This window comes from Eublepharis macularius, chromosome 4, assembly GCF_028583425.1.
Source record: "Eublepharis macularius isolate TG4126 chromosome 4, MPM_Emac_v1.0, whole genome shotgun sequence".
Classification (NCBI taxonomy): Eukaryota; Metazoa; Chordata; class Lepidosauria; order Squamata; family Eublepharidae; genus Eublepharis; species Eublepharis macularius.
The window spans coordinates 138,013,633-138,029,889 of record NC_072793.1 but is presented as its reverse complement, the minus strand read 5'-3'; the positions used below and the strand labels follow the sequence as shown (position 1 = coordinate 138,029,889).

The 16,257-nt window shown below is 41.2% G+C and overlaps 1 protein-coding gene across 1 annotated transcript in view; it reads right to left on the bottom strand.

Moving 5' to 3' along the window:
- CNTN3 (contactin 3) overlaps window positions 1–10,654 on the bottom strand; it is a 161,952-nt gene extending 151,298 nt beyond the window's left edge. The window contains exon 1 of the mRNA XM_054976404.1: window positions 10,564–10,654. Within this exon, the coding sequence (XP_054832379.1) occupies window positions 10,564–10,636 (73 nt within the window). The 5' untranslated portion in view covers window positions 10,637–10,654. The remainder of the gene's footprint in view (window positions 1–10,563) is intronic.
- Between the last annotated feature and the right edge of the window lie 5,603 nt (window positions 10,655–16,257).

Sequence of the window (16,257 nt, the reverse complement as noted above, 5' to 3'; positions counted from 1 at the left end):
AAAAAAAAAAAATCAAATAGATTGGAGCTGAACGGGAAATGTCCTGCCCAGAAAACACTGATAGTGGTAAGTTTGTTCAGAAACCCCAGATTTGAAACAGAAATGTGCACATCTCTAGTCCCAAAGTGCCCAACTACATGATGGTGGATTCATGGGTACTTTAAATCTGTCCAAAATTTATGTCTAAAAAGAGGAAGCTTTCTTTTAAAAAGTGGAATATGCAGGTGAGGAGAATTAAAATGTGTTCTCTCTGTTCCCAGTTCTCTCACAATTTCCCTTCACTGTGGCTCCAGTATAAAAAGAGTCGGGCTGATATAAAAGAGCTGACATGTCACAACGCAATGCAATAAAACAATATGGGGAAGTTTCCCTCTCTCTCCTGCTGGTTTGCTCCATTTTGAATAAAAATGGCTCCTCTGCAGCCTGCTTTAGATGCGAATGGGTGGTGTGTGTGTGTATTATGTGCCATGAATTCTCTTCCTACTTATTGTGACCCTATGAATTAATGACATCCCAAATGTCCTACAAATAAAGAAGAATCTACCTCATCGCAATTGGTTTGACACTTTATTTAATTTCATTTATAGTCCACCTTTCTCACTGGGGTTATTTTGGGGTTCACTGTAAATGTTTTTATTCCACTATTGTAAGCTGGAACCACAAGGAAAGGAGGGCAAAAATGATTTAGTAAACAAAAAATAAAAAATAAAAAATAAAAAGTCACACTCTGTGGTTGGGAATCCTTCCGTTTGTGGAAATGATCTGGTTGTATCCCACAGAACATTTCCACGTGCATAACAGCAACTGTGCAAGCCGAAGTGCTAAAAATCATTTTCACAGGCTGTTTGCATTAAATGGCATTGAGGGGCTCAGCTGCATGGAGGGGAACCTGCAAAGACTTGCAGAGGTGGGAGGCTTCACTTTTACCTGTAGCAGGGGAGGCTTCACTGTACCTGTAGGTTAAGTGGCTGGGATAGGAATCAGTACTCTGCTGGTTCAACTCTCACTACTGCCATGAGCTCACTTTGGGCAAGCCACTTCTCTCAGCCCCATCTCCCCACCTGCATTGTGGGGATATTAATAACACTGACTTTGTTCATTGCTCTGAGTGGGCACTAATCTGTTCAGCAGGGTGGTATAGAAGCACATGATTGCTGTTGTTGATGTTATTTGTATTATTATTATCCCCTTCTCCATTCTATTTTCTCTTTCTCTCCTCATGGCAGCCTGTATATGCTCACCTTTATGTCCTCCTCTCCTTCAAAATCATATAATACTGCCTAGCTTGGCTTGTGCTACTCATATGGGTTGTGGTAATTTGCTTTGGTGCAGCTGTAATTAGGTATCTTGGCAGGTTTAGGAAGGGTGAAAAGAGTGGGATGGCGAGTACCCTTGGCACATTCCCATTTGGGGGGGAATTGGGGTCTGTCAGGATCACTGGTACTGCTTGACAGCTGCCAGCTGAGAGTGCAGACTGCCGTGTGGCTCCCCTAGACAAGTAAGTCCCTCCTGCTGTACGGCAAGGTGCTATAGGCTTGGAGAGGGGAGCCATTTGCCTGGCCGGCTAGGTCCCAGCCATGCATGTAGATAGCTTGCACCTGGAGCAGTGGGACTCACCCAGACAGGTCAGGGCAGAGGTCCAGGGATAATATACTGCCTTTCTCCACAACGGGCATCCAAGGCAGTTTACATCATTCTCCTAATTGCCATATTACCCTCACAACAACCCTGAGGTAGGTTAGGTTGAGAGTGTGTGACTGGATAAAAGTCATCCAGTGAGTTTCTAAAACAGAGGAGTGATTCAAACCTGCATCTCTCAGATCCTACTCTGAAACTCTAGTCAGTAACATTGGCTTGTGGGGAGGTGGGGTTGCTGAGTGAAGTAGTTGTACTTTTCTGAATATGCGTGGGTGTATATGGTTTAACACTTAATTCATTATAGATATGACATTATAACATCCTCCAGTTTTCTATAACATATTGCAAGCAAATAGAATTCCATGCTACTGTTGGAGCATAATTAAGTTCAAGTTATTCAAGAAACTTTGTTCACTAAATGCAGAATCTCCCCAAAATGCAAAACAATGAATCCAGTACATCATAGTTTACTTATTTAGACACAGTGAAAACAAACCGCTGTAAAAGGGATTGACAACAGTTTTTTTCAGTACTACTGCTAGCAATGCTCTGTAGGATACAGAGAGCCTCCTCCATCTCCAACAGAAGCAGCAGTATATGTCAAAGAGGGAGTTAACTCCTCTCATTGTAGTGGAAATTATTTATTTGGCAGGATTCTTCTGGGACGAATGCTGCAAAGAGTGTAAGAAGTGATATGCAAAGGCACTGTATAGAGCAACAACACTCAGCTGTAAAGTAGTTGAAGACTGATAGACTGTTTTTGTAAGAACTAACATAACCTCACAGCCTAGGGACAGCCTACACGAGGAATTTGCAAGTTCCCACAAATCCTGTTTTAATCCTATTTCAGGACTGAATTGTGAATTTTAATATCATGTTCAAGGGAAAACCAAAAGAAAACTAAAAGAAAATGTGAAGTGCAAACTATGAACTTGAATACTCCAAGGAATTCAGTAATGTTATATATATATATAAAGAATCACAGAAGTAATAAAAACCTTTGGATGGTATCAAAAATAGCTTAGCAGAGAACTAAAGGAGACTTGAAAGAGGGATCACTTCTCATAAATTGTACATTCATCTTGCTTTCACCTCTATTAAATCTATTTTGCAGGTCTTTTTAGTGTTTAAAAAACCTGTCTGATCAGAGGTGGCAATGAAACAAAGGTTTGGAAAGTGATATGTCTGTCAAGCCACTTTCAATGCCTTTAAAAGTTATTGGGTTGTAATCTAAGTTTCTATTTTTCTAACGGCATAGCCTTCCTCCAACACTCCTGCTATGGCAGAAGAGTTGTATTCTGTCAGTGGAGGCCTCTACCATTATCAGAACAGAAACTTTCAGCCCAGATCCATTGTCTGTTGCTAGCCTTTATAAGCCAAATATTACTTTCCAGACAGAAGCTGCTTTTCATCTACCTGCAGTTTAGTGAACAAACTGTTGTACACTGAAGTTGTTGGAAACTTTCCTTGCAGGCCCAGCATTGGGGGAGGGGGGGAGAAGGGGGCATGAGGGAAAGGTGACAGAAAACACAGACAACTTGTTGAAATGTAAAAAGGTCACAACAACTTTATTGGTTACAGCTTACAGAGCCTTGATGCTGCACAGGAAGTGGATCCAAGCATTGGCTCATCCACCTGTCAGCTGATGACCCCCTCATCCCTTCAGCTTAGGATGAAAAGCCATGGGATTCCACATTGTCACACACTTGCGTATGGATCCCCTTGCCACTTGGGAGTGAGCATGCCCCCAACAGCTGCTGACTGCAATACTTCACCCCAAAAATTCTTTAAGATGATTCTCAGGTATGGCGAAACTGGGCACATGGCTGTTTCCCCAAAAAAAGGATATCTGCCCAATGCCAAAACCACCCTACCTAAAGTTGTGATTGAGACAGAAAAGCCAGGACATAACTTACAAATTATTAAACCCAAGAGCCACTACAAACTCCAATAATCCATAGAACAAGGATGGGCTGGGTGGAAAGCTGGTTCAGGAGCCAAATGCATGAAGCTCTGCCCTCCTCCTCCCAGCCAGCAGCCACAAGGGGGGCTGCTTCTTCTGGCCCACTGGTAGGAAAATCCTCCCACAAAGACCCAGCCAGCCACAGTGGAATCTGAGTCCCTCAATTCCACTGTGGCCCCTGAGCGATACCACTCATTGTTGGCACTGACATCAGAAAGGATTGGTCTGGGCAAACACCTTCTCATTTGGTCCATTTGGTCTCATAACTCCCGGCCATCAGGAATTTCTGCCCTGTACGATACTGTCCCTGTTGCCTGCATGACCTTGGGGGGATCCATGCTGGACCAGTCCTATAGTTACAGATGTGCACCGGGTCCGATGATGAGAATGAGCAAAGTGCCCTTGTGCTTCCCCATCCCGTACAGGCTGCTCCTCCATCAAGTCGGGGGTGCAGTCAGTTCAACAGCGTTGTCAACCTCTGATGCATCAATAGCTCAGCAGGGCTCATTCCTGTTGCTGTAGAAGGGGTGATATGTTGCATTAGGAGGAAATGTGTCAACTGTTGGTTCCACTCGCTATCGATAATCCAAGTGAGGGCATCTTTGGTTGTTCTCATCATCCATTCAGCTTGGTCATTTATCGATGGGTGGAACAGGGCAGATGTAACATGCCATATCAATCCATTGGCTAGGATCGATTAGAACTCTGCTGTGAATTGGGCCCCATTGTCTGAAACTATAGTGTCTGGTAGTCCTTGTGTCATAAACAACCTCCTTAGTGCCCGTATGACAGTGCGGGAGGTTGTGGAACTGACTGGTATAACCCCAACTATTTGCAGTATGAGTCTATGATGATCAGGAAGGTGTGGCCCTGGAACAGACCACTGAAATCGATGTGCAACCTCGACCACGGTATCTTCATTGTCTCCCACTGCTGCAATGGCGATCTTGACATCTGGCATACTTCACATGTCTGGACTCATTCTTTCATGGCACTGTACATCCTGGGACACCAAATGTAGCTCCATGACAGCACCTTCATTCTCACTATGCTGGGATGCCTGACATGAAGTACTTCCAGCACCCTGGTTCACAACATTGTCAGGATCACCACCCTGTTGCCCCACAGCAAACAATTTTTGTGTACCAACATCTTGTGTTGCTTGGATGCGAATGGTGTCCTTAACATCTTCCCTCAAACGTTTTAATGTCCCTAGCCATGCCTGGGGCATATCTATTGGCTTCCCTCACCTAGAAGTCCTATGGGGACATAGCCAAATCTGTCTGGAACCAAAAGTCTGAAGGCTTTTGAGCAATTTTGCCTCACCACTCCCCTTTCCCACTCTGAGCGCAGAGCGACCAGACAGCTGAGGGTCAGATGGCTCTGATGGCTGGCATGTCATTTTCAAAGGCTTTATCTGGGGCCCCAATGGGTTTGGAACCATGGGACACTGAGGAGGGTCTGTTGTCATCTCCACCTGGCAAAATTCTAATGTAATTGGAGAGGGAAGTAAGTTCGTTCTGTTCACCCTCAATTCATGGGTACCTGTATAAACCTTTTTCTTGTCCATCACCATTATTTTTACTCTAAAAAGAAAAATCTAAATCCTACAATTATTTGGTTGCTCTTTAAAGCAGCTTATCCATGACTACAATATTCTTTTTGGTGACTTGAACTTTACACAATATTGCAAATGTGGCTGCATCATAAATTTATACAAGGGTGTTACAACTTACAATACTGTCCTAGAGAGGTAAAGACCCAGAAAAAAAGCTGGACAAATGCAAAGGAAATTCAGGGGGGAAACTTTCTTTTTCCAGGGACATTTTAAAAAAAATCAAGAGAAAAACTGGGTAATTTTGAGGAATACTGAAAAAAAATGCCCCTGAAATGTTTTCTTTTTTAGAATAGAAGAAATGCTTCTTGTGACAAAGTTTTTCACTCAAAACATATAGCATGAAAATGTTCCATTTTTCCAATGGAAAACCTGAGATAATTTGGGCAGCAATGAAAAAAAAAATACTCCTATGTAACATTTTCTCTTTTTGTGTGAAAAAAACTTGTCTTAAAAAGTATTTCATTAATTTCCAGTACATGACATAAAAATGAAGAAAAAATACCAATGTGACATTGAAGATACTGTTTCCAGCGTAAAGTCTTGTTTTAAAGTCTTGTCTTAAAGTAAAGTTACTAGTGGCTGGATGGATCTGCCCCCCCCCTGCCCCATTATTGTTGCAAAGGACGGGGGAAGCAAGAATAGAAAAAGCTGATATAGAGGAAGAGGAGAAAGAGTAATGAAAAGGGCAGGGGTGGCCATTAGAGTGAGCTGGTCTGTGACTTACTTGCAGAGGTTTCGTAACCTACTTTTAAGCCCCAATCCACAGTTTGGGAATCTGCTCTAGATGATACTTTTCTGCATGTGCAGGCACTCACTTTAATGTGCTATGGGGAGCTTCTTCTTCTTCTTCTTCTTCTTCTTCTTCTTCTTCTAAAGATCTGCCAGGGGAGGGAGGGCTCTGCACACAAATGTTTCACTTGAATCAGCAAAATAATTCCCCCATGTACGCTTTTTTTAACAAAGAAAAATTGAGCGGGGAAAGGCAAGAGCCCCCCTCCTCTTGCAGCCCTGTGTTTGTTCAGGCTGTCTTTTTTAAAAAGAAGCATTTCTTCACAGCTGCTGTGTAACTGCAGGTAGCAGGTTAAAAATGAGTGCACACCCAAGCAGAAAAGTAGTGTTTAGAGGTGGTCACAGTTTCCTCACTTGGCATTTGAGAGGAACACGGTTGATCTATAGCTGGTTTCTGTATTTCTAATCTGTGGACAAACAGCAGATGCCAACAAAATACCTATCAAATATAAAGACCCTTAGCTTGTCTATGGGTGGGCCTGTTGTGTGATTTTCATTATCCATAAGGAACCAGACAGTTTACTATTTGATGTAGCAATGTATCAGTGAGTAAGAACTCATAATGAGTCAGGAGATATTCATATTACAGAAGATGGCACTAGAATGATTCTTTGCTTAATTTTCCATTATGTTGATATTCATGATAAAACCTATTTTTTAGCTAATGAAAAAGCTCCCTGTGCCACTAGTGCAGCTCCACTTATGGATCTTATTTGTATGATTTGTTATTTTACAAATAACAGAAAAGTGGGGCTCAGTGCTAAAGTTGTCAATAAAACAACGAGTGATTCTGCACACATCGGATAATGCACTTCCAATCATCTTTATAGATCATTTGGAATGGAATGTTTTGTGTGTGGAACAAAAAATCCACCTCAAACGATTGATAAAGTGCATTGAAAGTGCATTATCCAACATGTGCGGAATCAGCCAATATCTGGGTATTTAGATAATGCCAAATGAAAATGGAAGGTATGTCATTTTAAGAGATATGTTCAATCCTCTTACACTATAAGTAACAGAAAACACAGGCTGTTTTCACCAGTACTGTTATTTCTCCATAGTGAGATATGAGGAGAAAAATCCCTTGAACAATTATGGCACTGTGAAAACCAAAGAGCTATGCCTAATTGCATTAGTCCCTATTATATACGCAATCCTATAAAAACATGTAATCACTGACAATACATACACAGCTAACCCTTATAGCCGGCATTCAAGAAAACAAATGAATTCCTGTTTGCCATTTAACTCTCAAACCGTGAATATTATTTTAAACATCCACATAAATATTTGTATTATATGTTACAATATAAAGAAAATATTTATGTGGATGCTTAAAATAATTTTTAAAAAAGACAAAAAGCAGTGATGCATCTAATTAGAAGTTTATTTGTACAGTTAACTTCCTTAAGCAAGTCTTCTACCCTCACAAGCAGCATAATATGTTAACAGCAAGAACTCAAGCAACTCTACTGCAGCTACATTCAGGAATAGGAAACTGCTTTGTTCGTGGAAGCTGCACTTGCATTGCCGTATGACTTTCCACCTCAGGTATGACAAGGCTCAGTTCAATGAACATTCAGTGTGCAAATCAATAACTGAATGCAATAAGCTGGCCATGATCTGCCCAGCATAATTCATATGCCTGTACTTGGTCAACAACAGAAGATGCTTCCACTTACGTTTCTGCTGCAGAAATCAGTGGGACTTCTTTCATCTCATTTTAAAATTGTGGTCTTGCATTCAATAATTTGTGTTCAACAATTTGACTTTTCTTGGTTTGGGCTGTGTTACTTAATGGGATAAAATAAATGATATTCCCACCACCTTTTCATACTGGATGTAGTTATTCGAATACAAGAAAGCATGAAACATTTGACATTCATTACTGAGAAGACATTATTTCTTTGGAAATTTCATCTACTATACCACTGTTTTGCATTAAGTATGCTTGATTAAAGTGTGTAAAAAAGGCTATTTATGCACATTTACTTTAGATGCTGAGTTTTTGTAGGTGTTTAAGTATATTATGGTTTACTACTTATATTTATGAGTTAAACACACACACATGCACACATATACATGGCCCAGGCTAGCTTGATCTCATTGGATCTCAGAAGCTAAGTAGAGTTGAACCTGGCTAGTACTTGGATGGGAGACCACCAAGGAATTTCTGAGTCCTTATGCAGAGGCAGGCAATGGCAAAACACCTTGAAATGTCTCTTCTACATTGAAAACCCTATAGGTGTACCGTTTGTCAGTTGAGACGTGATGGACTTTACATACATACACACAAATGGTGGCAGGTATTATATTCATTCATTGAAACAGATTGTGGCAAACTTCTGTGAAATATACTCTTTGGTTTTACTTTTTTCTCTTTTACTTATCTCAAAGTAGCCCCACATCAGCGCAATGTCAAGAGCCACAACAGTAGAACCTTCACAGCCAAGAAAACAGAATCAGTTGGCATTTCTGGATTTTTGTTGCCTACATTCAATTGCAAATAGCAAGATTTTAGCAGCTTGCTTTCATTCTCTACTATACTGTACAGAAAATAAGAATAAATATCACTTCAGTGATGATGAATAACTAATAAGTAATTGATGGCAGAGAAAAGAAGGCAGTCTGTTTCTCAAAATGTAATAGTTTGAGCAAAGGAAAGGAGAGGATAGCTCTTCCCAAATGACAAATAGTAAATGTAGAAGACTCATTGAAAAACCATGTAAGTATAGCTAAGCTTATTACAGGCAAGTTGTGTATCATTGAGAGTATCAAGAATTATCACGGACAGATCCATTTTCAAACGACCAGGTTCAAATAAAGTGATATTTACAGCTTAAAATCACTGGGGAGGAGGGGAAACACACAGATGCAGAATGAGCAAAATATAATCAATAAATCTTTGTTATGAGCTATATTTTTGACTAAGGGACTTAAATCATAATCTGAAGATGGGAACTTTTGATTCTTGAAAGCTTATATCATGAAAATCTTGTTAGACTCTAAGGTGCTACTGGACTCAAATCCATGCTTGATTAAGGCTTGCACTGGCATATTTATGGTGAACATCTGTGCTCAAACAAGAGCATATATAAATAAATAAAAACTCATGTATTTATCACAGGACAAGTCTACAGACTGCTGATATACAGAGTTCTAAGAACAAAATAACTGAAGTTCAGCAACTCATATTGACCAGCCAAACATTGTCAAATATTTTCTAAAATCACAAATCAAAAAATTGTTACCTTACTTTAGAAAAATATCATATTGGTGGTAGTTTCTTTGCAAGGGCACAACAGACCATTGTTTGCTGCAGAAATCAAGGGTCGACATCATATACCAAAGTATCTCCTAGAGCTAGAGTGTGTAGTAGTTAGAATGACAGTCTAGGATCTGGAAGACTCAGGTTTGAATTTTCATTCTGACATGGAAGCTGGCTTGGTGAACTTGGGCCTCAGTTACTTATCCTAACCTATTTCATAGGCTGTTTTTATTATAATAAAATTGAAGAAGAAGAAGAATGATGCTTCAAGTTGATTTGGATCCATATTGGTCAAAAAGTGTATATAAATGTGTAAATGAACAAATATCTAAATAACCTGTAGGCATCTCCAAAGTATTTAGCATAACTGTCTTTAAATATCATTTTTAAATAGTTACAGTTATTTTGTTTTATTTCTGTAGGCTGACATTAGTGTTCCAAAATAAGCAGTTCAGTTAATAAAAATGTGTGACCTACGACTGTTAAAAGCTATAATAATTTTCCATACGTAAAAAGGTTATCATTTGTTTCAAAAGAAGTTAACTAGTTTATTTTTGTTATTATCATTAGTATCAACCTTGAAAACGATTTAAATTATATCCTTCTAACATCTAATGCTTCAAAAACAGCTGAAATAATTGTGTCCACAACACACATTTGTCAATTTCCCCATTTTTTTTTGATTGGTTAAATAGCCCATTCTAAACTACAAATCTTATATAACATTGAGAGATGTTTTGGAAGGAAACACCCTATTTGCATTCTCAAAAGTGATAAACAATCTTGTGTATATAAATTTCTGCTCTGGTAATCTGCCAGAACAGGGTCTTCTAATAAAGAGACATTGTTTTGTTTTCCTGCCTGGTTTAGGTTTTGGAATCATTTGTACAGGGCTTTTTTTCTGGGAAAAGAGGTGGTAGAACTCAGTGGGTTGCCCTCAGAGAAAATGGTCACATGGCTGGTGGCCCCGCCCCCTGATCTCTAGACAGAGGGGAGTTTAGATTGCCCTCCGCACATAGAGGGCAATCTAAACTCCCCTCTGTCTGGAGATCAGGGGGTGGGGCCACCAGCCATGTGACCATTTTCAAGAGGTTCTGGAACTCTGTTCCCTCGCGTTCCCCCTGAAAAAAAGCCTTGCACCTGTAGAGATCTATGTGTTGAAGAATATTCTAATCTCATCGAAAGTGGGGACAAGATTTCACCTACCAGAATGGGCAGCCTAGTTCCATCCATTATTTTTACTGATAACAGAATAGATTACTGATATTTCCAAACATTTCTTACCTCCAGAATGAGTTGGTGGCCCACACAGAAGAACAACCCCTTGTCCTTCTCGTACCGACACAGTACTTCTCATTTTTGTCTTTAAGTTTTCGAGATCTATTCCCCCAAAGAGATATTAAAATGAACGTTAGTGATCAGATAGCAGTAGAACAGCAAGCATTCAATTCTAACACTGTCAATCATAAATATAGCAGTTTACTGAAGTCATGATACCTATTAACTTCAATGTGAAGTTATTCATATGATATGAACCAATTTTGTATGAATTTTTGCAACAGAACATAGACAGTATTTCTAGAAGAACATAATTATTACCACATAGGTATGATAAAAAATAAATCAAGATTCAAGCTGCACAAATAAAAAGCTACAAGAACTGTTTCAATTTAACTTCAACTTAGTTTCAGAAGCAGTAGAAAAGAACAAGAGTCCAGTAGAACCTATAAGACTAACAACATTTGTGGCACGGTATGAGTTTTTGTGAGTCACGGCTCACTTTTTTAGATACAGCTAGAATGTGAGTCCATCTGTCCTTATGTCTCAGGGAGTGGAGTGATTGCAGAAGCTGAAAGACAATAGCTGGTGAATGACAATGGCAGGCATGATTGAATAGGGTGGGGTATGCAGAGGGGTAGTGGGTGTGGAGAAATCAGCATTGGCAATGAGACAGTCCAGGTAAATGCATTGCCTTGAGCTTTGTTATCAGTTGCAATTCAACAGTCTCTCTTTCTAATCTCCCTTTGAAATTCCTCTGTAGGACAACTGCTACTTTTAGGTCAGCAACTGAATGTCCTGGAAGGTTAAAATGTTTCCCACTGGTTTTTGAATGTTTTGGTTTCTGATGTCAGACTTATGTCCATTAATTCTTTCATTGTTTCCTGAACTCCTATTCATTGGCACCCCTCCTTTACTTGAGATTCACTGACGTCAATTTTATTTTCTGAAGTCTGGACCCATGGCAAAGAAGCACTCGAAAGATTTCATCAGGATTTCCACAACTTCCACTCCACCATCAACCTAATTATGAATCACTCTACAGAAGAAATAAACTTCCTGGACGTCACAGTACAGATATACGAGGCACACATATGGACCACATTATACCAGAAACCAACAGATTGGCAAATGTATCTACATGCCTCTAGCCAGCACCTCAACCACATCAAGCAATCTATTGTGTGTAGCCAAGCCTTACGCTATAGTCGCATCAGCTCCAGCCCCTCATACAGATATACTCACTTGAAGGATCTGCAACAGACATTGTTGCAACTACAGTATCCCCCCTGACATAGTGAGAAGGATGACTAGAAAAGCCAGAATGACACCCAGGGACAGCATGCTCCAAGACAAGCCCAAAGCCCAAAGAAGCCCAAAGAAAATAACAGCAGAAAACCGCTGGTGGTCACCTACAGCTCACAACTCAAGCCCATTCAATGTATTATTAACAACCTACAGCTCATGCTGGATTGTGACATTTCCCTCACACAGGCGCTAGGGGAGGCTGATCTTTTCTTGTTTACAGACAGCCTGCTAACCTAAAACAACTACTCACCCACAATGATGAACTACTTAACACTAATGTATTGTTGAAGGCTTTCACGGCCAGAGAACGATGGTTGTTGTGGGTTTTCAGAGCTGTATTGCCATGGTCTTGGCATTGTAGTTCCTGACGTTTCGCCAGCAGCTGTGGCTGGCATCTTCAGAGGTGTAGCACCAAAAGACAGCTCTAGAATCAGCACCCCACACACCTTGTGTATGGTTCCGGTTTGTGGATGATACATTTATCATTTGGAGCCATGGGGAGGAAAAATTGATGGGGTTTTTGAATCATCTCAACATCATCCACCTGAACATACAATTCACAATGGAGAGAGAAATCGAGGGAAAACTCCCATTTCTGGATACCTTGGTCATGCGCAAAGCAAACTTTCAGTTAGGTCACAAGGTCTACAGGAAACCAACTCACACTGATCGGTACTTACACAAAAACTCCAATCACCACCCCCGACAGAAAAGAGGCATAATGAAAACATTAGTGGATCGTGCAAGACGGATATGTGAGCCGCACTTTCTCAATGAGGAAATTAATCATCTAAACTACGCACTTCAGGCAAATGACTACTCCAGAAATGAAATCCGAAGAGCAATCAAACCCAAGATGAATCAAACAATCAAGGAAAAACAGTCTCCTACAGGAAAAGTGTTTTTGCCATATATCAAAGGAATTACTGATCAGATGGGAAAGCTTATGAAAAAGCATAACCTTCAAGCAGTATTCAGACCCACCCAAAAAATACAACAGATGTTACGATCAGCAAAAGACAGTAGAGACCCCCTCACCTCTGCAGGACTATTCCATATACCCTGAAGCTGTGGACAAGTTTACATTGGGACCACAAAGCGTAGCATCCAGACAAGAATAAAAGAACATGAAAGACACTGCAGACTTGGACAACCTGAAAAATCAGCAGTGGCTGAACATAGCCTAACTCAAACAGGGCACAGTATCTTATTCCAGGACACCAAAATACTGGACAACACTTCCAACTACTTTGTCAGACTGCACAGGGAAGCCATTGAAATTCACAAGCATAAGCAAAACTTCAACAGGAAAGAAGAAACCTTAAGAATGAACAGAGCATGGTTTCCAGTTCTGAAAAACACCAGGCTAACAAAACACTCTATACCCGACAATAGCCCTGCAGAGAAGATTAGCACATCAAGCACCAATCCATATGCAAAAGAACCTCCTCAGGATACAGTGAAGCCTCCCGCCATTAGCATTCCACACCCTGGGAAACTCTTACAGGATGACTCAGCTCAACCCCACCCCTCCTGAGTAGATATAAATGACCTGCCAACATCTTTTCCACACTGTGACACTGAGAGATCTCTGTCTTTTGGTGCTACACCTCTGAAGATGCCAGCCACAGCTGCTGGCGAAACGTCAGGAACTACAATGCCAAGACCATGGCAATACAGCCCGGAAAACCCACAGCAACCATACTTAACACTAACATGGACTCTGGTACCAAGGCCTGCAAAAAACCAAGTTGCCAACTTTGCTCTCATATAGCTCCTAGCAACACCATCAATGGACCCAACAACATCAGCCGTACCATCTCAGGTTCATACTCCTGCTCATCCTCTAATGAGATTTACACCATCACGTGTCAGCAATGCCCTTTCACTCTCTACGTTGGACAAATTGGCCAGTCCCTTCAACAAAGAATTAATGGACATAAGTCTGACATTAGAAATCAAAACATTCAAAAACCAGTGGAAGAACATTTTAACCTTACAGGACATTCAGTTGCTGACCAAAAATAATTATTGTCTGAAGTGTAATTTTATTTCCAACATTAAAAAAGCACAAACAGATGTTCATCCAAGCCACTTAACAACAGTAATTTGGCATCTCATTTTTTTTAATAGGACAAAGTGTTGAATAGACTGCCACGATTGCTGGTTTACTGCAGCCTCACTCAGGCTATTTTAAAGCTTTGAATATATTTAAATAAGACACCTGTGAGCTCTTGATAATATGTTGGTAAAATGTAAAACACTACTAATGTCTCATTTTGGCAAACACTCTCAATTCCTTCACGGTAGTAGATTTCATATGAAATGTCTATGGAATCAAGAACAAGAGTGCACTCTCCATAGCCTCCTTTTCCATGTTCTGCAATGCTGTTAATTTAATAAAGTGGCCCTTAGATCCAAGACTGGGGTCTGTCTCTTTATTCTGACTAGGGTAGCAATAAGGCCCTCCCGGCAGGCAGCCCTACTGCTCGGAACAGGGGCCGCAATTTGCCAGCCTAGAAGGATGGAAGGCAGCACTGTGCCCGGCAATCTGAGTCTTGGCCGGGGGGCGGAGCCAGCAGCCTCATTATGTGGCTCCGCCTGGCCCGTCACCAGCTGCTCTCCAGTTCTCGGCCCACTCGCTTCACCCTGTATTGGTGCAGGATTAGCCAGCTGCTGTTACCAGAGATAGGTAGGAATTTCCCCCCATTTTCCAAATTGGCCTGGAAATGGGAGGGGGTCCACCTACCTTGCACCTATTACAGTGGTTGGGGTAATTGGTAAAGGGTGGCACATTAGGTTGTCCTGGGCAGGATTGCATTTGGGGATAGGGAGCGGGCCAGTGAGCACCCTTGGTGCTTCCCCATTGGTGGGAAGAGAGGCCTGCCAGGAGAGGCTGGTACTGCTTGTGACTGCTGCCAGCTGCATGGTCAGGATTCCTTAGGGAACCCCCATGCACAAGTCCTTCCCTCACTGCTGCACAGCTGAAGGGTTAAGAACATGAATGGGGGAACCAAATTGCCTGGCCAGCTGGGTCCAAGCCATCCATGGATGGGTCGCACCCGGGGCTTCGGAGCTCGCCCAGAAAAGTCAAGGCGGTAGTCCAGGGTAGACCCTATGACTTGATTTGTACCGCTAGTAGGCCCTTGCTGCAGTTTTTGCTTGTTCGTAGTTGCTGTTAATTTAATAAAGTGGCCCTTAGATCTAAGATTGGTGTCTGTCTCTTTATTCCGACTAGGGTGGCAAGTATGGGGGATCAAGATGGAGTTTGAACCTGAAACCCAACTGAAACACATCTTGGACAGATACACCAACTTACATTCTAACCTCAGTCTTTGAGGTATTGCTCTACTTTGCATTTTTGATCATAGCAGTTGCTTGAGCTTGAGGTCAAATGTTAAAGGTAGAATGCTGTCATTGAATATGCATATGACATTTCATTGTGGTATCTTAGTGCTCGAGGAGTATGTTTTACAAATAAATAGAATGCTGAACAAGAAGACAGGCAAGCCAAACAGGCAAGCCCTGCATCACTTAGTCAGGATATTCAAACACACATTCACCAGTGTCTAATCCAAAATATATCCTGTTAACCTTTGAAAACAAACAGGCTATATGACCTACAAAGCAAGGATGTGATTCTGTATAGGGTTTTATTGAGTGGGGAGGAACTTACTGAATTTTCACTCTTTCAGAAAGCAGAGGCAGAGGAACTGAAAAGGGAGTCGGTACATGGCAGACAATAGGAAAGTGTGTATTAACTGAAGTGATTAGAGATTAATAGAATTTAGCTATTACTGTTTACAAGTATGCAAACTTGTGGGAAGGAGTTGGTCAAATTGTCTTTATGCACTGAAAAGATTGTGGACACTTCTGCCAATCCATGCCAGTGACATGAAGAGGCATTGCTGTTTTTTCAGTTTATCTGGTACCAGAATTTTTCAAATCCAACTTGAGATGTTGGGTTTAAAGTCTACAGCAGTGATTCTTTTGGGGGGCGGGGGGGGGGGGGATGAGGGCTCTTTGCAGTCCCAGTATACAAATCACTGAGAGTCGGAGTGGTTTAGTGGCTAAAATGGTGGACTACGATCTGGGTGACCCAAGTTGGATTATCTGCAGCTTATTGAGTGACATTGGCCCCAGCACAAATTCTCAGGCGAGGCTGAGGGTGGGAAATGGAAGAGAAGAAAAGGCAGAATATAAATGAAATAAAAAAAAAATCAGTATGGAGCATAGTGATCTCCTTGTTCTTCCAAGCTCTCTCCTGCACAGATGTGTATGGATTCACTCTTTACTCAGCCCTCACCTTGCCCCCTAAAATATACTCCCCCAGTCTGAAGTAAAGCCCTTTCTCTGAAAACATATTTCTATTGACTTAATTTTAATTGGGCC